The 22,326-nt window shown below is 41.9% G+C and overlaps 2 protein-coding genes across 2 annotated transcripts; both read right to left on the bottom strand.

The window, feature by feature from the left end:
* Positions 1–225: 225 nt before the first annotated feature.
* LOC134452185 (transforming growth factor beta-1 proprotein-like) lies at positions 226–6,454 on the bottom strand. Its single transcript, XM_063202553.1, has 7 exons — positions 5,290–6,454; positions 3,161–3,427; positions 1,861–1,938; positions 1,384–1,537; positions 1,154–1,304; positions 740–850; positions 226–297 (listed from the first exon to the last, which is right to left on the bottom strand). Exons 1-7 carry the CDS (start codon positions 5,630–5,632, stop codon positions 250–252), a joined length of 1,152 nt encoding a protein of 383 aa, XP_063058623.1. The 5' UTR covers positions 5,633–6,454; the 3' UTR covers positions 226–249.
* A 1,123-nt stretch (positions 6,455–7,577) lies between these two features.
* b9d2 (B9 domain containing 2) lies at positions 7,578–11,420 on the bottom strand. Its single transcript, XM_063202552.1, has 4 exons — positions 11,236–11,420; positions 10,664–10,770; positions 10,191–10,316; positions 7,578–8,357 (listed from the first exon to the last, which is right to left on the bottom strand). The coding sequence occupies exons 2-4, from the start codon at positions 10,749–10,751 to the stop codon at positions 8,044–8,046; spliced, it is 528 nt and encodes a 175-aa protein (XP_063058622.1). The 5' UTR covers positions 10,752–10,770; positions 11,236–11,420; the 3' UTR covers positions 7,578–8,043.
* Between the last annotated feature and the right edge of the window lie 10,906 nt (positions 11,421–22,326).

Below are 22,326 nucleotides of genomic sequence, written 5' to 3'. Positions count from 1 at the left end.
CTCAGCCTGCCTTACTGGTCTACTACACATATGAAAACTCCACGTTCCCTTTCCAGGTAAAGCTGAAGAGACTAGCATCATGAAAAAGACAGACAGATGTGAACAGATCGTCATTTTCTGATGTTGACAAAGGGTCACATAATGTTGTCCTGTTGTCAATGTCCATACATAAAAAAGACAATACACGTGCATTCATTCACTACAATTTTAAAATTTATTCCAATAGTATCTGACAGTGATGATATTTCTTTAGCTGCATTTGCACGTCCGTACAATCATATTTGATAGCTGCTCCACCTGTGAAACACACAAACCAATGATTTTCAAATGATTACAGAACTAACTCTGAAGTTAAGAACTATGTAACTACCAATTGTGCATGTTAGTCCTTGATAAGCGTGACTACAACTTAAGTCTTTAACTTTAGTCGAAGTTGATTAAAACGTTAATCAATTACTTTTTCTTAAATTGCAATTTAACTGGCGAGCCAGGTGAAATATGGCATGCCGAAGTGCGTGTGAAGAGGGGTGTTAAGAGTGGGAATATTTCAATCACTTTTGGATTAAAGAATATAAATAGAAATTCATTTAAATGTAGCATTGTAGCATTTTAGATATGAATCTTTTTTCGGAGCGAGAAACATGGAGATGGGGGATGGGGGGGGGTATCAATTAATTGATAATGTCAGTCAATTAACAATTAATGAATTAATTGATCATTTGCCTCCTGTAATGTTTACCTTGTGTTGTCTTCCTACATAGTAGAGAATGGGAAGGGGGTCCATGACATAGGGCACACAGCAGGGCTGGGCTGATGCTCCAGGGTTATGGTGCATGTAGAGGGACAATACCTGAACATCAAAACATCACATCATTACAAGACCCCATTTCAGGAGCAGGACTGTAGGTTTTGCATAGGCACCAAAGGAGCATTTTAAAACCAATATTTGAAGATGAAAAAATAGTGTATCATTTTATTTTAATATAACAAAATGGTGAATTTATCCACATACTGTATTTGTTTGCAAACTAAGCTATTTTCATTAGTTCAGGTAGCCTCTTCTTTGAAAAGTTTAAGGGTTCTTCATGCATCTGTGACGCAAAGGCTTATCATGCTTATCATGCTTATCATGCATTTCATCATGCATCTTCACCTGAGCATATTTGTTTTCAGTGTTCCAGACGTATGAACAGGAACCTATGCAGTAGTTGGCATAGTAACCAGCAGGCTCATGTATCCATTTCCAGCCAAGATCCTTCCGGAAGTCTATGTACAGTTTCCTCACACAGCAGTTGTCTGACGTTCTGCGGGATAAAGACACCCTTTACACCAAGTAAAGTCATAGAATTAGTTTCCAATTTCAATTGTCAAAAGGCCCCTTACTCTGTGCATGGTTCATCAGTGGGCGTCGTCTGTCGTTTCCTTCGGGAGTGGGGGTCATCCTGTTTCTCCACAGGAAGTGACATCACTAAAATGTGAGGCTTCTGCATGTACATGCTGGCCAAGGCCCCAGTATCTCCCCTCACCTTGGTCATGCCTGCGTAGATGCATATAATACTGTCAGGTTGTCATGCACCCATTGAACATACCTGTAGTATGTCCTGAAGCTCATGGTATGCAGGGCTCTAGATTAACACCAGCCAACCGGCCAAATGCTGGTGAAATTTCAGTTTGGCCAGTAGAATAGACCCACTTACTAGCCACTTTGACCCATTAGTCAGTGTGTGTTTGGCAAGGATGAACATCTTATAGCCATTTTGGCTAGCGATGAAAAAAATATGAACGATGAAATACCCTGATGGTATGTCCTAACATAATTTTCATTCACATTAATTTGATGGTGTCTTTGGTGCTCCGTACCAGATATTGAGAAGAGAAAATCCTCCCTTTCCTTGCCACAGTCGCAGTGTGGCTTGAGTTGAAATCCTTGTTCTGCCTCTGATCAAGAGGAGAGAAATATTTACTCTTAGTTGCAAAATGGAACTCATCTGTTTGGGGATAGAGGTTCAGGCTTACCGGATGGCATACTTGACATATTAGTTGTTGTTAGGTATCCAAGAATTACATTTATTGCCTATCTATTGAGACATGCAGTGTGATGGAAGCTCGCTCTGACTGGCAGTTTATGATGTAGAAAAAAAATGTGGGATACTGTTTGAAAGAGATAAGACACAACATGGACAAGAACTATTTTAACATCCTCATGGATTATCAGCATGAACAGACCCATATTTAGAGAATGATACCAATGCGCGTGCACACACACACACACACACACACACACACACAATTCAAGTAAACATCTTGGCCACTAATTAAATACACTAGTCATCTCTCGCTCTCTTTCTCTCTTTCTCTCTTCCTCACACTTTCTCTCTCTCTCTCTCTCTCACACACACACACACACACACACACACACACACACACACACACACACACACACACACACACACACACACACACACACACACACACACACACACACACACACACACAAGGCTGGACTGGTAATCTGGAATACAGGGCATTTTAGCGTCTCCAGGGGCCAAAGCTGTTGTAATTTTACACCATTTACACGGGGGAGCCCATTGGTAAATGGTAGGCCTAAATGGACGTCATTTACAGTATGTTGCGCCTTTCCATTCCTTCGAGCACTCAAAGCGCTTTACATTGTATGCCTCACATTCACCCATTCACACTCACATTCACACACCGGTGGCCGTAGCTGCCAGGCAGGGTACCACCTGCCACCAGGAGCAACTTGGGGTTAAGTATCTTGCTCAAGGACACAACGAGGGAGTCAGGCAGAGCGGGGCTCGAACCTGCAACCTTTGGGTTGCCGAACGGCTCCTCTACCACCGCCCTCAGTCCATCGGTCCATCTTTACTGTTATAGACAATGAGCTGAGCCAGTCATAATATTGTAAACAAACATTGGGGGCTGTGTGAGGGGCAGATTTATGGCAAAAATGTCCAGGCCGCATTCCATGTCCTAACCCAGCCCTGCACACACACGCACATGCACACACACACAAATTCACAGACCTACAAGTCCCCATCAGAATAGTATCAGCCACCTCCACACTAAGAAGTGTTACCACTGCAATCACAGTGACAGTGATGTTTTGGATCCGTGTGTCCACAGAACCGTTTTCCCTCACCCGTTCCCTGAAGCCAGCCTTGCAGCGTTTCTGTCACGTCAAACGAGAGCCAGCTGTCGGCCGAGCCCCGCGACACGAAGCGGGAGCCCAGGTAGCGGGCCTTGGGGCCTGTCCCTCTGTAGAGCTCCAGCCTCTGCTCCGTCCCGTTGGCCATGGAGGGGTTCTTGATCAGGAAGCGCAGCTCTGCTTGAAAGAGCACGTCCGAGCCCAGACTGAGCCTCATCTCCGTCAGGTTGAACAGCATTTGATACTTTGTGCCGTTATCAGCTTGTGATGTGAAGGGGAAAAAAGGACAACACACTTACTGTAAACAAACAAACAAAAAAGAAGTATTTGAAGATCAATGAGAATATGAACTACGAATATGGATAAAACATGGAAACTTGCTAAGGTTCTTTATCAAGATTTGTACACAGAAAAAAATGCAGTGTTACATCCACACTTAGAGTCGATTTAACATCTTCTGAATTGTATTTAGTCCCAGAGTTGAATTAACACTGCATTTTGTGCTGTACTGTGTGTATATTAAGTACCACCATGGGAACGGCTCTCTCTCAAGGCTGTATTGATTTGGGGCACAGGTTTGTGTTACAGAAAATGCTGCTGCGAAGCAGGCCCCACAGACTTGAGGTTTCCCGTTTTAGTTCCATCCATGAGGGTTCTCTCCGCGTCTGTCGCATGGGGCCAAAATTGACCCTCTATCATACAGTAATTACACATTGATGAGACCGCTGTGAACCAGCGCCAAACTCACTCCACCGCTCCCCACCACAGACTTCCTCGGAGCCAATTTCACATTAGGCCTTTCCTCTAGCAATTACATGTCCCTATGTGGTGGAGTGGGGAAGAGGACTTGGCGGCCAGCAGACATCCATGGCTTTATGAAAGACGGGGAAACCCTGGAAAAAAAAGGGGGGGGACCATGGCTATCGCCGATGTGGGGGTTGGAGAGAGCACACATCTGGAGGACAAGAGGAGACATCCTTGGGAGTCTGCCTGGGACTGCTCTATTGGAAGACTTTCCTAGATATTGTTAATTCAGCTCAGGGAAGCAAAGAAAGATACACCCATATACACCCGACCACAGCCAACGGCTGAAATTATAGAGCATCTGCATCTTTAAAACCACACCCTGTTTCTAAGTTAAAAAGATTCTAAGGCAACTCAAACGTCTTCCATATCTACGTAGGCACACATCAATCTCCCACATCTACCAAAGGTTCAGATCTTCAGACTACACTCAAAGTCAATCAGTTTTTTTCTGACAAAGAAAAGGGTCTTCACACCTTTGGCACTGATGTAGCTTTGAATGTGTCACAATGCCAAGGTCTGTGTGCTTTATAGGCCTACTGAATTTATTTTGTTATTATTAGTTGCTCAATTCAGTTGACTTGGTATTGCACAGTGGGAAAGGTACTATGAGATCAAGCTTCTAACTGAAATCAATTTGATGCAACTGAAAAAAAATGTGCATGGGAAATTTAGATTATAAATAGCTAGGGAATTCTGGCAGCAGTAGACTAATGCCATGAGGGAAATCAGCACTTCAATTTAATTATTCTTTATCCTTTGGGGATAATCTACAGTACAAGAACGGCATTACATCACAGTTTTATGACAAGGCTACTCTTCAATTCATACTGTTTTTATATATATCGCCTATAAAAACGCGTGCGTAATGCCAAAATTGGACTCTTGCGTAATGTTTTGGCAACAGTTCAAACGAACTGCTGGGGCCAGAGGACCTAAGGATAAACCGTCTGTGACAGCCATGTCATAGATTGGGATGTCTGGGCGGATGGTTCATATTTGTTTTATTGAGTTGAGGCATTGTTGACAGGAAATTAGTCACTCGTGCCGCATGCTGAGTGCCCTCTTCCTTCCCACCCACATAATCAGCATGGAAACACGCACTCGCTTGCTCCAAACATACACGCCTAGACTGCTTCTTCTACTACCCAGAGACACATGTGAACAGTCCACAGCGCACAGTAACAAATTCACACGTTTAATAAAGTTGCACCCTGTAGACTAAGTCCCGTTTTCTATTTCCCCACATTTGTACAAATTGCGCGTTTCGGTGCTATACTGGTTGCGCGTCAGTAAAACGCCTCATCAGGACCACTTACTGTGTTTCATGATGAACTTGTGCACCTCTTTTGCGTAGTACTCCCCTTCGTCGTCGTCTGCAGCCGGCGGTACAGGCGTGCGTCGCGTGTGCTCGTCGCCCAGCTGGATGGTGCTGTTGTAGACGGAGAGCAGATCCGACGGGACATCCTCTCCATCGTCCTCCTGCTCCAGCTCCGGCTCCCTCGCCAGTCGCAGCTTGCTGAGGATCTGGCCTCGAATAGCTTCGATTCGTTTTTTTCTCAGCAGCCCAATGTCCAGAGATGAGCAGGTGGACAAGCCTGCGCAGTGGGCTATGCATGACAGCGCACAGAGCCCCACCAGAACGCCACTCAAAATCCTCATTTTATCCCCTTCGGTGTGCACACACAGCACGCAGCGAGTTTTCTGCCACTGTCGTAAATCAAGCCAAGATGACTAAGATGACTTGGGAGCCGTCTGGTTTAGGAAAGCAGCTGATTAGGTTGCTGCCGCGATGCACTCAAAAGAAATTCCCATTCCATTTGGCAAAGTGCCTCAGTAGTGGCATTGAATAATAAGTATGCAGGTAATTTCATTGCCACGGATGAAAAATGACCGAGCACTCTTCCCAACTGGCAAAAATAAGTTACCATCCACCATAATCTATTCTGGGGTTTAATTATTTACACTGAGACGGAGGAAAAGGAACAGACATAGCCAAAACTTCCTGCCTCCCTGTCAAGATACTTCCTTTCTGGGTCACACACTCACTGCCTCCACAAAATCCCACTTAACAAAAATATTAAGGCTACATAACCTAACATAATTTACAGCACATTAGCCTATTGGAAGAGGGGGAATTCATTTTCCCAGTGCCCTGTGAAATAGAGCACAACATTCACTAAATGAACATTTAAGAAATGAAAGCGTATACGTTATCTCTTTTAAGAAAAATAACCCCTGGAGATTTCTAAGCAAATTGCATATCCAGTTTCCAGTCCCTTAATTGCACACTTGCCTGCGAGTTCTCCCGGGACACCAAAATCCTCCACAGTAAATTCAACCTGACAGGCCCCTTCCTCCTCAGAAAGTACTCTGCTTTCTCTCTGACTCAAATCTCTCCACCCTTTTCCACTCAGGTTCTCAGCCATTGGCTAAAAACCTGATCTGAGCTAACATATACAACGAAGAAAACATACCCTACCCCAAATTGCCATACTTCTCAAAATGGTAAAATAACATAAATCGGCTGAGAAGCCAGTAACTAAGTCAGCGTGAGCATGAGCAGGCGTCTGTGTTGACTGGAGGGAGATATGCGTCAGTGTGTACCAAGTGTAATTCTACTATGGGGTCCGAACAAGTGTTCTAAAAAACAGAGATTTAGCGTATAGGGTGACAGAGTATTACAAGAACCTGGCTCATTAGTAAACCAGGTTAAGTTAACCTTGAGGAAGTGGGAAATCATCCTTAGAAGAGCTCAGAGTCCACATTTTCTGAACTACATGACACCTGTGGTCTCGGTTGGCAGGTTTAACATTTCCAGTAGATAAACTTTGTCAGGTTTATCACTTAACCATGTTCCTGGAATACCCCAGAATTGTAGATTCGTCTAAGAAGGATGGACTGATGACAAATGATGTCAAAAATTTTGCGACTGTAGAGGGAAGTTATACCAGCCACATTACCTGGAAGTTCATTTCAGACATTTTAGGTTCTATGTCAGTCCAGAGCAGGCTTGTACGAAATTCCGAATGGAAAGAATTTCAATTCAAAATAATGCCATAATACGAACACTAGGTGGTGCCATTACCTTGAATTTCTTTGAATTTAATCTAAAACACCCATTGAAAGTACATAGAACACCACCACCTAGTGTTCGTATTATGGCATGACTTTGAATTGAAATTCTTTCCATTCGGAATTTCGTACAAGCCTGGTCCAGAGTAGACTGACTCAGTGAGATGTTCACAGGGTTTTATGTAAATGGGATGACCCTAATAATTTAAGAAAAATAGGTAAACAAAGTTACATATTGAAAACTTTATTACATAAAAATGAGTCATTTGTTGTCATCACAACTCAATACCATAAAATAATTTTGTAGAAATGTTTTTGTTATGAAAGTTTCCTTTTAAAATGTGAGACTTCAAAAGCCTTCAAGTCATAAAAAGTTTATGTAAAAACATGATGGGTCATTACAAAAAGGCATCACGTGGCTTACAAAAACGTATCTGTAGGCCCCTGGCCCTGAATGTTACCGTGGGAACGTACCCATGAGTCTTTGTGACACACCATGAATGTCTTTTCATTCAGCGTTTTTTTTTGTGTGTGTGTGGTGGCGGCAGATAATATTTCAGCCTCTATGGACGACCAGGAGACCACAACATGTCTAAGGGCGTTTCAGTACCACACTGTGCAATAATCTTTTGCAGCCAACATAATGTCTTCATAGCGATTGAATTTCTCTCGGCATGTCTTTCTGTCTTTTTAATGTTTGTTTCCGAAACTAGTCCTTTTGGGAAGGGTGCGCACATCCAAAGACTTTTTTTTTTGCAGGTGCCAGACAATAGGGTAGGTCTGCATACTGCCAAATTAGCTCAGAAAATAAACTTAACGAAGATCCAGGGGGATCGAAACATTGCTTGTTTTTAACCTGATAAAGTTTATTTTTGTGAGCTCACTTGGCAGTGTGCACACCTACCTTTTTTACCTGTTTACGAACCATTTCAGCCTTCCACACCCTTTTTTGGCTATTGTTGTGTTTGTTGTTGTTGTTTGTTTGTTTTCAAACCGTTTCAGCTCTCCACGCCGTATCTGTCGAAATGGCGCAAGATGACCCCCAGCTCCACCTCCACCACCCCCATAGCCACCGTGTGGAGGCGGTAGCGGTCCGCGCCGCTGTAGATCAGGTCCGGCGAGCGCAGTTGCGGCCCGCCCCCCACGAACATCTGGGACAGCTGCTCCTGCCAGGAGCCCAGGGGTCGCCAGGTGGCACACTGCAGCCGGTGCTGTCCCGGGGTGGACGGGACGTGACAGTAGCCGTAACCGTACAGCTCGCAACGGCCGAACGAGTCCTGGTGCCACACCTGCACGTGGAGCTTGGGCCAACCTGCAACAGGTTCCGGTTAGATTAGCGACAGAGAGAGTAGAGAGAGAGAGGTTCCATTGGCCCATTGTTTCCGGGTTCTATTATTGCAAGGGGGAGGGGGGAAAATTCCCCTTTAGGCAGACCTAGGCAGACCTAAGGACTGTTCTATTCAATGCTAGGAGTATTATGACACGCCCCTTTAGGCAGACCGGAACCTGGTCATGTTAGGTGCCCATAGCAACCTATTACAATGGCATATCTCTATATACTTAAAGAATCTCTGTTAGAAACAGCAACAAGGGAAGGGGGCAATGTTTCCCTGTATTGCCTTTGTAAGCTCACTGGGCCTATTAGAAAATAGCTGACTTCCTGCTTGGCATTGAAATACTTGATGAAGATTTTTTTTGTCACTATCAATTGTCAAGTCAAACAACGCATCGCTTCTAAATCAAGAAGTGTATACAGTATATCTGCTTGTTATTATTATGAGATGATATAGCATATGGGTGGTTGACGTTTAAGGGCGTAACGCAAAAAAAAAAAAAAAGTTTTTCAAATTCCTGAAAAAAATGATGGATAAAAATTGGAAAAAATAGAAAAAAATAAAGCACTTAGTGGTCTGTGGAATTTCACCTTATTTTTGCCATTTTTGGGAAAATGTGTCCTGCATCAACACATAGCATAGGCATGTCACACCGCAGGAAAATGGAGTCACACCACAGGGAATTCACTGCATTATGGCCATTTTAATCCTTTTGTATACATGACTGACATCTGAGCTCATGCTAACTTGATAATGATATTGTGTTTAATCTTAATATGTGTTTTCATTAATAAAAAAAAACTTTTTTTCCTCCTATAAGAGCAGTCACACCACAGGACACCATAAAATGAACCTAAGCATTGCGTGACAGAAAGATTGCAATATGAAGACATATTAAGAGGTTAAGAGTCACCTTAAACTTCCACAGCACTCTCCAATAACTGAGGTACTGACTGGTTAGGAGCCAGTCTTTAAGACCCTTGTAGTTGGCCTTGCAGCTGCCCATTCACAAACATTGACATACATGTCACCCCACAGGACGCAATTTGTGTTACGAAATTGAACTTGTAGTTAATATTACTGTCTTGAGTTTTTTCCACATTCACATATCTTAATCTAAAGTTAAGATTTATGCAATCATGCCAAATGCTTCATACATTATTCAAAATGTTGTTGGTTAATTTATATATATATTATTATATATTGTTTCATTAATGTTACAGTCACACCGCAGGAAATTTGACATATAAACCTTTACATAAATCTTAACAAAAATGTTTCTTCTCATCTAAGACTAATATGAAACATAATGTACCACATCTTCTTTCATTGACATTTGTTTTTTAAAGGAAAATAACAGTTTTGTAGGTTTTTAACCAATGTTACGAAAAAACAAGGCGTCACGTCTCCCACCCATATACTATAGAATTAAATATGGCCAACAGTATTCCTCAAGCAGGGCTTTCTAGTTTGCATCCTCCATGCAGATAATGTGTGTGACAAATAAATATCCTTGTATCCTTGTATCCTTGTGTATTTTTATGGGCTTTTTCAACTTTATTGCGGATAGGACAGTGAATATGGGGGGGGTGACCCTGGTCGGACTCTAACCGGAGAACGTACCCGCTGGGGTGCAAGCCCATGATATGGCATGGTGTGCAATAAAGCAATATGCCACTTAAACTCCCACCCCACCCCCACATCCAGGCAGATTAAAAGCCTTTTATGTTTGATGTTCACATTGATTTCCATTAGCCTAACCGCCATACTGCAACGCACAATTTAATTTGACGAGGGAAATTTCCACTTACCCTGAAGACCTTTGGTGGTGTAATGAATGTCAATGGGGTGACTCCAGTAGGCCATTTCACCTATCTGGGGGAAATCGACTTGGGTCTGCCCCTCCCTCAAACCAGACAAAAGTCTCCATGCGCCTCCTGAGGGAGGGGGAGGCGTGGAGGGGGGACAGAGAGACAGATAGAGAGAGATGAAGACATCTGCATATAGTGTCTGTACAGTGTGTACCCTCATTTTGGTGATGCTTGGGTCAATAACAGTTTTTTTGGGGCTCATAATATGCGTCAGGTGGTATGTAATGCCCATTAATGAACTAGTAGTTGGTAGCCTAATTAGTGCACTGCAATGAATGATTCTTAGATAAACCACTAAAAACACAACAAACAAACAAAACAAAAAAACACATTTGATCCATACAACAGTGTCATTAGCTGTGGTTGTATATCATCCTGATGATGTGCTACAACTAAAACATATTTTTTCCTACCTGTGTGGATACCCCACTTGCAAAACAGACTGCTTTGAGGAAATCCGCTGGCTCCAACGATATGGCCTATAATGTGAAGCTCTGCCATAAGCCAAACTGGACTTTCACTGCAAAGTAATAAAGAGGCATTACATTTGTTTCTCATTCAGCAAGCATAATAATGAGGAAGCAAATTTCGGTGTAGTGGAACTGGAAACAGATACGCGTTTTGAAAACACATTACTACTAGTATCTGCCAAACAGAAGAATCAATATTTCGGCACATTTATTTGCGATGATGACTTTGGGTTTGGGTACCTGTAGCCTACCCTAAAGCCTATCAAACACGTCGCTGGTAAACCGCTAATGCTCTACATGGGTAAATTGCATGGTGCCAGTTCAACAACCAGAAGTTTAACTTTACATCATTCAGGCTTGACTGTTCTCGATGTAACGTTAATCAGTGAGAGTCATTTAGACAAGAGGAGACAACACAATCGAGGATAGTAGGCTAATTCATCCGTTTAGATGCAGCTAGGTTACAATGGCTAAGATTAGGTGAAGTCTGAAGTGAGATAATCCAAGACACATACCAACAACCACGGAACTTCCATCAACTTGTCCTCCCGCCTGCAATGTAAGGCTGGCTATAAAACGTTTTAAAAGACAGTGCAGTGAGTCAAATTAAGTTATGGTAACAGCAAGCTAATCACAGAAACATGAAGGTTGTTTATGATGCTCAGCTGTCGCTACGAGCAACCAGAATTAGCTTCTTCTAGACTCATGCAGGAAAATATGGCGCGTTGTCGCCACCAAGTGGACTGGAGACGAAAATGTAGTTCTAACAAGACTTGCTGTAAAATTATGAGACAGTCTAACCCTTCCTTGGAAAATCTGTGCTATTATTACACATTTTAGATTTGTGTGTTTATTATTTAGATATTTATATTTATAATGATATATAGGGCTCAATATATAGATAACCAGAAGCACTCAGAGAGTGCAGACCTCCGCCAAGGAAGCTTGATAGAACATTTGACTATGTTACACCCTATTTTCATTTTAAGTCTTTCTGCCCTCTTTTTGTGGAGTTACAAATTGGAATGTTTTGCCCCGGGTCATTAGGGGCGTCTAGATTTATAGGCCAGCAATGGTGAAGAATCTTTAAAAAGGTGTTCCGGTTTGTGATCCGTATCACCACCTGAATTTAATCGCTTATTTCGTCCAAATCCGTTGATTGGTTTTTGAGCTATCCTGCTGATAGAATCTTTTTTAAAAAGTCCTGGTTCCGGTCCGTGATCCGGATCACCACCACAAAGTTTCATCCAACTTCGTTGATTAGTTTTTGAATTATGCTGCTGACAAACAGACAGACAGACAAACAGACAGACAGACAGACAAACCAACGCAACCGAAAACATAACTAAAAAACAAAAAACAAATAACAATCTAATAACAAAAATGTAGACTTTATTTGCAAAGCTTAACTCCCTTGTAATTCTCAACATTATTCTATATAACCTAATCTGCGCCTTGATTGTATCTCAGGGTCAGTTTTTATGAGATCATTTGACTAATAATAAACAACATTTACTTGAGGCTCAACCCTGGACAGCCCTGGCTCAGTTTAACCCCTGATTAGCGTCACACACTTCTAATCCTAATCACAATCCTACAATCCTTTTTGTGCAACCATGAAACTTGGGTCTTCAGGACAGTCACACCAGTTAAAATGTCGCTTCTGCAAATGTTCAAAGTTATCGTCATATAGGCCTAAATGTGTTATACAGTACTCGCCATCTTGTGTTTTGCTGTTTGCCTTGTAAACTCAATCGATGCTCTTATTCCATGCTGAACCTGATGCTGTCTTTGTATGTGATGGGACTATGAAACAAGTCTGAAGGCCGAGGTCAGAGCTGGTGTGTGTGTGTGTGTGTGTGTGTGTGTGTGTGTGTGTGTGTGTGTGTGTGTGTGTGTGTGTGTGTGTGTGTGTGTATGTGTGTATGTGTGTGTGTGTGTGCGTGCGTGCGTGCGTGCGTGCATGTGTGCATGCAGGGAAGCCGACAAGGGGGGACAAAGGGGACAGTTGTCCTGGGCCCAGGGAAAGAGGGGACCCAGAATTGCATTCTCGTTAGATTATATGTATTGAATGGGGGGCCGTTCCAGATGACTTTGTCCTGGGCCCAGCCAAAGCTGTCAGCGGCCCTGTGTGCTTGCACGTGAATGCAAAACAATTACAATCAACTCTGTAGTAGGATATTGGGATATCAAATAAATGTTTATTGATATAGCTTAAGGAAACTCCCGCACACTGACCATTTCGCTGTTCTTTCTTTAATAAACAACGTTTCAACTTCATCAAGGGATTGCCTGATGAAAGTCTAGTACCGAAACGTCGTTTATTAAAGAAAGAACAGCGAAATGGTCAGTGTGCGGGAGGTTCTTTAAACTATTGCTGAGTGACCCCTGGTGCCATCTCCGACGCACCTGCCAGCTGAGGTGTGTGAAAAAAGCCGAAGTTTATTGATATAGCTTGCAAGGATTCAGTCAAGTCAAGTCGGCGTTGTCAATTTCTTTACATGCGCTGGTCATACAAAGAATTCAAAATATTCATGGGCCACTGCAGAGATAACAGATCATCATCATCACCATCACCATCATCATCATCAAACATCAAACCGAAGTTGCTCCTGCCTGTTGCAATGGCTGGCTCTACAGGTATAAACAGGGGACACTGAAATCTCTAGGTAGTCAGTCTCTGACAAACATGTTTTGCACGATGGAAGACTGACAAGACATGAGCCCCATCTGAGAGATTGTCGTAAATAATTAATACGTTTGTATGAAACATCAGCCACGATCCAAATGAGCAAAATCAGGAGGGGAACTTCAACATGACACCAGGGAGACTGAATGAACGAGGCAACCTGTGTTCAACACGCCAAAGCTCATCATAAACGTCCACAGAGAGTTATACACAGCCCCAAATGCTTCCACACGGGCTGTGGACATTACAGAGTGTTTTTTAATCTTTTGGAATATGTACCAGCAGGGCCACCCCTTGTCGCTTTGCTGCCCTAGGCGAATATGAGTTCAGCGCCCCCTACACACAAAAATTTTGCAGTTTGCTGTCACCCTGCCCAACACATTGCTTGTTTTGCAGTTTAGTCCGGGAGCCGTGGGGTTGAACCCAGATTTCTTTGATAAAGTTTTTTTTTTGCTTTATCTGATAGATTTTAGGCAAGTCTTCAAGATTTCAGACGATGCCCGGTGATATCCCTTGAGCATTTCCAGATTTTGAGCCTTTATTGTCCCATAAATGCAAATTATGACAAAAAACTAAAGACACCTAATATTACTGTGAATAATGTTACAAAATGTACCAAATTGCTTATATTACCTGAAAAACATTCACATTGGACTGCCTTAACACTGCCCTTATTGAAACAAACCCAATATGGGGTAATACTTAACCGTTTCATAACAGCAATCCCACAAATAGACACTGTAGGTGAATAGGGTATTTTTTTTTACTTGCATATATCAATATGAAACCTTATCAGATGATTACTCGTATGAATTGGAGAAAAAAACGTATTACAAGTTTTCTATATTTTATGTTTAAATATGCTAATTAGGCTATTATCTAATTAAATATGCACTAATTTGCATATATTTTGATGCAATGAATCTGACCACCTGAAAATGCCAGCTTCAAAATTCCTTTTTTATTTTGTTAATATCGTACATACAAGAATATTTACTGTGGTTAATTGTGGCTATCTCCTTTTGTTATCCAGGTACAGAGAAAATACTGCTAATAACCTTAAAAATGCGATTTCGGCCTATTTTTATGCATTTAGTTATATAAATCAGGTCATGAATGACAAATCAAGAAATGCCTCAGTAAAAACATTCACAACATTGCTTAGAATAAGACTGTAAAGTATGGAACGGATTGTGCATTATGAGATCCTGCATAACATCACATCATGACAACATACATGACAACATCGCCGGTAGGTAGCCTACCACAAATAGCCAACATAAAAGAACCGCCCCCCCCCCCACCCCCCACCCCCAAAAAAAAGAACAACAGAGTGTGGGGGTAACTGGTGAGCAGTCGTTGGCTGTTCCAAAAGATGAGTAAAGAAATGACATACATCCAGTGTATCCAGACTGGTATTGAATGATCACTTAAATTCATAAAGCCATCAAATAAGATCTGTACATGCATTTAAATTTACACAGAAAGACCTATATACACTGCAACATACAGTACCGCACGCTGAGAGACAGTGAGAGACAGACAGTGAGAGACAGAGAGAGAGAGAGAGAGAGTGGTCTAAACATAGGAAAACAGCTATACATTATATATAGCCTACTGTTGAGTCAAAAAATTAAGTCAATCCAGTGTGTCCTGACTGGTATTAAATGATCACTTAAAAGTCCATAAAGCCATCAAATAAGACATGTACATGCATTTAAATTCGCACAGAAAGACCTGTCTACACCTATACAACATACAGAGTCCTTAACACCTAAAACACCTATAGCCTACATTATATACACTACACGCACACACACACACACACACACACACACACACACACACACACACACACACACACACACACACACACACACACACACACACACACACAGTAAAGCTCACACAACATTGGTTCGGCAGCATCCCAGCCGAAAACATGCACAGAAAATGGTGCAAGGCACACTGTTTACAGCACAGCTACATTTCTTAGAATTGCAGGGGCTTTTACTCTTGCAACCACATCTGATCATCTGTAAAATGTAGTCTGGCGCCACTTTGACATTTTCTGGAACACTTATTGGTATCAGTGCTTTGTTGCATGGGCCTTTCTTCCATCCAAATGCTTCAGGAGATAGTTCAGGTGGAGTGTGAACCAATGTCCTCCACAATATTGCTTGAAAATGAGCCCTTTTCACATTCTCAAGAAATGCCTCTGTTGTTGGTGGAAGAGCAGCCAGGTTAGGTGAAGATAAATGACCTTTCCCATTCTTTTTTCCCCATACCACCAACCTTGTATGTGACATGCTAATACTGTCTGGAATGCCATAACATGCCGACACAAAGTTAGTGGCCTCACTGGAAAGTTGTTGGAATGGTGCCAGCACATTACCAATTGATTGGGTCAAGTGATATCCGGCTGGGAGGGGTGTTATTTGATGAAAATGTTCAGATTCAACTTTAGCCCAGATTTTCTAATGCTACCATGTCTTAGGAATACATTGATGTAAAAATTTTAAAAATCAAGCCCGAAAACCCCCCCCCTACCCCAGAAATTACTTTTTCACCCCAAAAACGCCTGTTTTTGTGCTAATCGTCTATAGTTCCCAATGTTTTATGAGGTACAGAGTGAAAATATGTCCATGCTGGATCATCTAATGGCATTTCATGTGGCATGCCATGCTGGAGGTGTACTTTGAGCAAAAAAAAGTCAAATGTCAAGGTCATATTCAAGGTCAAAGGTCATCAATATGGTCTTAAATGCCTATTTTCTGCCATTTTTCCATGGTTCCCCATCTTTTATGGAGTGCAGAATAGAAATATGTTCATGCTGGGCTATTTGAAGGGTATTTCATGTACTATGCCATACTGGAAGTGAGCAGCAAAATGTGTAGTGTCAGTCCTACTTAAGGTCAAAGGTCACGAAAATGGTTTTAAAAGGCCTATTTTTGATGTTTCAGTGTAGAAAGTTAACTAAGGGCACTTAAATGGTTACTTATGTTGTATATCAATATTTTACACAATGCAATATCTTATTTCTAGGTTATTTTGAGGGTTAAAGTAATCAAAATTGCTTGAAAGTCATGTGAACTGATCATGGAATATAGCCTCTTTGTACAGATGCGCCCACCTACATTCCATGGTCAGCTCAGACCCAATCAGACTTTGCTGGAATGACTCAACTACATCATAACATTGATATGAGAGCCTTAGATAAGAGATTAAGACTTAGTCATTACAATTTTGAGGACAATAAGGTGAAAACATAGGCTCTGCGCAAAGGGGTAAACACATTGTCTCTTTTATGTCACAATGATCAGTGTGGATCACTTTTGTGATATCAGCATGTCCAGTTAGGAAGCAACACTGTGAGTCCATTTGACTACTGTTGTGCAAATTTAACAAATAGTGGGTAGAAATGGTAACGGTAATATAAACAAGCCCCAAAACAGAGTTATCCTGTAGGCTGTGGCACAGTCTATCTCTCTTTTCAAGTTCAAGTTCAAGTACTTTTATTTGTCACATACATGGTAATTGTAGTGAAATGATGATGGGGTCATCAGCTCTGCATCTTAAAAAATAAAAATGAAAAATTAAAATTAAAAATTAAAGAAGTAAATTAAAAAAGGAAATAAAATGTGAGAAATAAGTTAAAGAAAATAATTATTTGAAAAAGTCTCTGTTCAGCAGTCGCACTGCCTGGGGGTAAAAACTTTTCCTCATTCTCTCTGTTCTGGCCTGAATGGTTCTGAGTCGTCTGCAGGACTTAAGTAGGGTGAACATGTAAGAGTTGGGGTGTGAGACATCCTGCATTATCTTCCTAGCCCTGGCTCCCACTCTCTTAGTGTAAAGGCCCAAGAGTCCTGGAAGGTTGGCTTTGATAGTGCGCTCTGCAGAGCGCACCACTCTCTGTAGGTCCTTCTGTTGTTGTTGTGTGCAGCTTCCAAACCAGGCCGTAAAACAGCCTGTTAACACACTTTCCACCGCTGATGAATAGAAGGTGGTCAGGATGGGAGTGGAGACCTTAAACTTCCTCAGTAGGCGGAGAAAGTACAGCCGCTGCCTGGATTTTGCTGTCAGGTGTTGAGTGTGTTGTGACCAGGAGAGGTCCTCAGTCAGGTGTACTCCCAGGTACTTGTAATTTGAGACCCTCTCCACAGGCTCCCCGCTGATGGTAAGTGGCGTGTATGCCCTGCTCTGCACCTTTCTGAAGTCCACTACCATTTCTTTCGTCTTGCTGACGTTCAGGGCCAGGTTGTTGGACTGACACCACAGTGCTAGGTCATCCACCTCATTCAGGTAGGCTGTCTCGTTGTTGTTTGAGATGAGACCCAGCACCACAGTGTCGTCAGCGAACTTTAAGATGGAATTTGAGCTGCTGGTGGTTGTACAGTCATGTGTGTAGATGTTATAGAGCAGTGGGCTCAAAACACAGCCCTGGGGCGAGCCAATGTTGAGGGTCAGCTGACTTGAAGTGACACCTCCACCTATTCTGACCACTTGAGGACGATCAGTGAGAAAGCTGAGCACCCAATTGCACAACTGTGTGTTGAGTCCCAGCCCCCTCATCTTGTCAGCCAGGCGCAGGGGTATAATGGTGTTTTCCCATCCTTTCTGGCTGTTTCTTGGTCACATGAATGTTTTCAATGTCCCACCCCTGGAGTTGGTGTCTATCACCCACTAAGAGCATGGACGAGGTGCCAAGAGACATGCCGTTACACCAGGGGACGTATAGGAGACTAGAACGGTTTTAAAACTTAGAAGCGGGATCACCATCTCCTTCCTTGGGACAGGTGGCACAGGGAAAGCACTGCCAGAGCCCTGAAAAATCAGTTTTGTAGGGTACTGATGTGCATGTTTCTGCTCAACTGGTCAGAAATAGTCTTCATGAAGTCTGTTTGAGGGCCTGGTATCCACAACTGAAGCCTATGCTTACAAAGAGGAAAAGAGCAATTTGCATGAACCAAAAAACATCAAGAAAGGCACATTCACCATTGGTAACATTGATGCTGTTGTTGTTTTCTTCACATGTGAAACTTCAGTTATGATGGAAGAGGGTATTGACCCTGAATAATAAACCCACATTACAATTTTCTAAGCATAGTAGCAACTGTAGATCTGATTTGAAATTGGTGCCATGCACATAAAGTTAACTGATTTATCATTTTCACTTGGGTCATCCAACTTGCTTGACCTTTGTCTCTTAGGTCCCTTTTGTTCTTTACACCACATTATTGTGACACATTAGCAATATTTATGATTAGAAAAGTCAAGAGCTAGATCAACAGTGTGTTAATATTACAGGTTTATTCATTTTCACATTTGTTTTTTTTTTGTTTTTTCGTGAAAAACGGTTTGAAAATAGCACCCCCATCAATATTGTGTAACATTTGACCTGTATTATGACCTTGAACCATTGTACTTGCATAGTTTAAAGACCTAAGATAATTAAATGGACCATTATGAACATAGTCTATGTGTTGTATGGGGTCAGCAACCCAATGACACAATTTTTTCCTTAAAAATCGATATTTTGTAACCTTTGACCTCTATTATGACCTTGACATTGTACTTATATAGCTCAAAGTTCTACTGTGATATAGCATCACACATTTTAGACTATTAAATGGGAAATCATGAACATACTCATGTGTTGTTCTGGGATAACTGTGGATAAACTGGCAAAATAGGCGAAAAACACATCTTTTTGGGTGGGAAAAGTAATTTCTGGGTTAGGGGGGGGTTTTCGGAAGATTTTTTCAAAAAAATTACACAGCAGTGTTTCAAACATGTGGTAGCATCAGAAAATCAGGGCTATTGTGGTATTTGGTATTTACACCCCCCCTATGTAAAAGGTCAATTACAATGTCATTTTGTGGATTTACATTTTTAATTTTATCTCTTTCCATGTTAATACGACCACCACTGAAATTATGTACTTTGTAGGCAAACAAATAATCAGCCAAAAATTATGTAATTATTACTTACAATTTTTATTTTGTGTTACAACAGCACAGGAAGAGTAAATAGCAATGTATGAAATGGTGAAATTCTGCGTTGAATTAGGAATCCTTTCTGGGTATGTCTGAGCTGACACCACCAATATTCGCCTAAATGTTACATATTTCTGCTTGACAAACAGCTAGTTATGTAATTGTCTAAAATTTATTTGGTACGAGGACACTTTCTCCACTTTGATGTGGCAGGCCTACCACCCAGAATGCTCTATGGTTAATCATAGTGCAGTTATGAAGCTGTCAAAAGCTTGAGGGCTATGGCTGCAGCGAAATCAACATGAAAGGGTTAATATATGAAATTGGCACATCTCCCACTCTTATCCTGATGGGTAAGTGTTGGAAAACTACAAACAGCAAAACCAAACAACCCACTATGAGATATAAAGCCACGTTTGGCGAAATGTTGGCCTTTGTGTCTCCGACTTGGAAAATCAGGCTTTTTGGGTGAATGCCCCGCCCCCAAACATGCATGACCACACCCCCACTGATGTCCATACCTCACCACCTGTTCTTATACACATCCTACCATGTAAACAAACACAAAATAAGTATGGTATAGGGTATTTGGTCAGCATAACATGAATTGGGAGCCAAACACTGTTGTAATCTATGGCTGCAGCACATCAAGCATAAAAGGCTCAATATCTGAAAATGCTCAAGGGATATCACCGGGCATCGTCTGGAATCTTAATAGGTACACCTTAAGCAACCACAAACTGCAAAGAAAAAAACTTTATCAGACGAAACTGGGTTCGGCTGATATTTGGCTTTTGGCTGCCGGACTAGTTCATTTACAGTTTGCAAATGAGGCATTGTTTATTTAATAATGTTGGATTAGATTCGTTAGATTTTTTTTTTCAACCCTGATTCTCTGGTGCGGCGCCCCCTACTGGAGTGGCGCCCTTAGCATTTGCCTATACTGCCTATGCCGAGGGCCGGCCCTGTGCACCAGTTACTGCCAATATTTCTATGTATTGTATGAACATATATGATATTTTGTTGGATCAAATAACTAAACGAAGACATTAGTAACTGTTTTTTTCTTTATTACCCATTAACCCATGTAGCCCTGATGCTGTGTATAAGACCTACACTGCATTGACCTACTGTATAGACGCCTGGAGTGACATAGACGCTGCATTCAGGGTCTTGAGATTTGAGGGGTTTTTAAATAAAAGATTGTGGGTACGAAAGAGCTGAATGAACACATTCCAACGCAAGGTGAGGGTACTAGCTTTTAAATGTAACATATTTCATGTTTTCATGTGTTTCAGAGGCTGAGATATTTAGGTTTTTATAGAATGAGGGCGCCTTAGTTCATTAGCTCATTTTAGCAGAACAGATTACGTTTTTCTCCTTTGCCCTCTCCAGTAAACCCATTTTAATGGAAATACATCACACAAAAAGCATTTTGAAATCGCAATAGCCAATAGCCTGTCATTGAGAAGGAGGCATGAATAACAGGTGCTCCATCATCCATATAGGGAGCAATTCATTTTTTTTTTACCAAATGATCTCACCAATCCAACTCCAACATTAAAATGTACATTATTTACATTATTCAAGTACACATTGATGGGAAAACACCACAAATGTTGTACCTGTAGTGTTTTCTAATGATCATGGCATCTAGCGTACTGATATATTGTTAGCCATCCACTGTAGTCATACAATTTCTTGCCAAACAGTATTTGATTTAATCAATCATTATGGATTGCTAAGTATATCTGTCCGCATATAAGAACAATCGATTAAAATTGTTAATGATCCAAAACAGAAATAACTTATGTCTTGGACTGCAACATTCAGATTCAGAAACCTGGAGTCACTTGCAGGTTATTTTATTCTGTCTCTTTTAGAGATGCACCGGATCCTGATTTTTAGGATCCTGCCGGATACCGGATCAACTGCTTAAGATCCTGCCGGATCCGGAACCGGATACCGGATCCTACGAAAGGGTTGAAACACATAGCCTACTCACACACGTGGGCCCTTTTTATCACGTTGGCTCAAACTATTTTGACTGAAAAGCCTCGGCTACCGGATCCTGGATCCTGGAACCGGATCCGGATCCTGTGAAAAACCCTATTATCCTGCCGGATCCGGAACCGGATCTTGGATCCGGTGCATCTCTAGTCTCTTTGTCTACTTGTCACTTGTGACACATAGGCCTACTTTTATGGGTTTTGCACAGTCTAGTAAAAAACAATGATCAGAACTGTGGTTTATAGAGCTTTGCTTTACATGAAAAAATTGACAAGGAAAGCATATGCTATACGTGTGTATACTGCTATTGCCTTCATGTAGGCTTAACCATAGGTTTGGTACCAAATAAGAAGTAATATTTAAACATCCTGCCAAAAGCCTGATCTCTCAGGCCGTAAATAAGAGGGCCGAGGCACCTGGGGAAGATGATGAGGCTCATAAACAGGAAATACTGCACGTTTAGAAATGTTATCCCTTTCAGCTGGTACTTCAGTTGCGCAGTGAGTGCGTAAAAGAAAATAGAAGACAGACACAGGACGAGCTGCACCAAGTGAAGAAGCACCGTCTTGTTAGACTTTGATTTCTGTCCCCTATTAGATGATCTGGCTGCTTTCACAATGGCAATGTACGTGTACATGATGATCACAGATGAGCCGATGAAGAAGACAACAGTGAACGCTACATCTATGCGGTGCATTTCAGAGTCAAACAGGACTGCCTTCGAGCAGTATGGCTCTCCTAGAGATGAGGACGGAGACCTGCGAACAAACACACAGGCCTGAGACAGGGAGTCCAAGGTCCCCAACACCCATATGACACAGATGCACAGCCTGGTTCGCCGCACGGTGCTCATCTCCCCGTGACGCAGGGGGAAGCAGACGGCCACAAATCTCTCTAGCGACATCAGCACA

Source organism: Engraulis encrasicolus, chromosome 7 (genome assembly GCF_034702125.1).
Source record: "Engraulis encrasicolus isolate BLACKSEA-1 chromosome 7, IST_EnEncr_1.0, whole genome shotgun sequence".
Lineage (NCBI taxonomy): Eukaryota > Metazoa > Chordata > Actinopteri > Clupeiformes > Engraulidae > Engraulis > Engraulis encrasicolus.
This window is presented reverse-complemented; position numbering and strand designations above follow the sequence as displayed.

Bases quoted from the DNA above. Each gene is read 5' to 3' on its own strand.
- b9d2 (XM_063202552.1), bottom strand. From the start codon at position 10,751: ATGGCAGAGCTTCACATTATAGGCCATATCGTTGGAGCCAGCGGATTT. The intron at 10,317-10,663 runs GTAGGAAAAAAT...CCCCTCCCTCAG, and splicing joins CAAGTGGGGTATCCACACAG to GAGGCGCATGGAGACTTTTG. The intron at 8,358-10,190 runs GTAAGTGGAAAT...AACCTGTTGCAG, and splicing joins CACCACCAAAGGTCTTCAGG to GTTGGCCCAAGCTCCACGTG.
- LOC134452185 (XM_063202553.1), bottom strand. From the start codon at position 5,632: ATGAGGATTTTGAGTGGCGTTCTGGTGGGGCTCTGTGCGCTGTCATGC. The intron at 3,428-5,289 runs GTAAGTGGTCCT...TCACATCACAAG, and splicing joins CAAGTTCATCATGAAACACA to CTGATAACGGCACAAAGTAT. The intron at 1,939-3,160 runs GTGAGGGAAAAC...CCTCTTGATCAG, and splicing joins AGGCTGGCTTCAGGGAACGG to AGGCAGAACAAGGATTTCAA.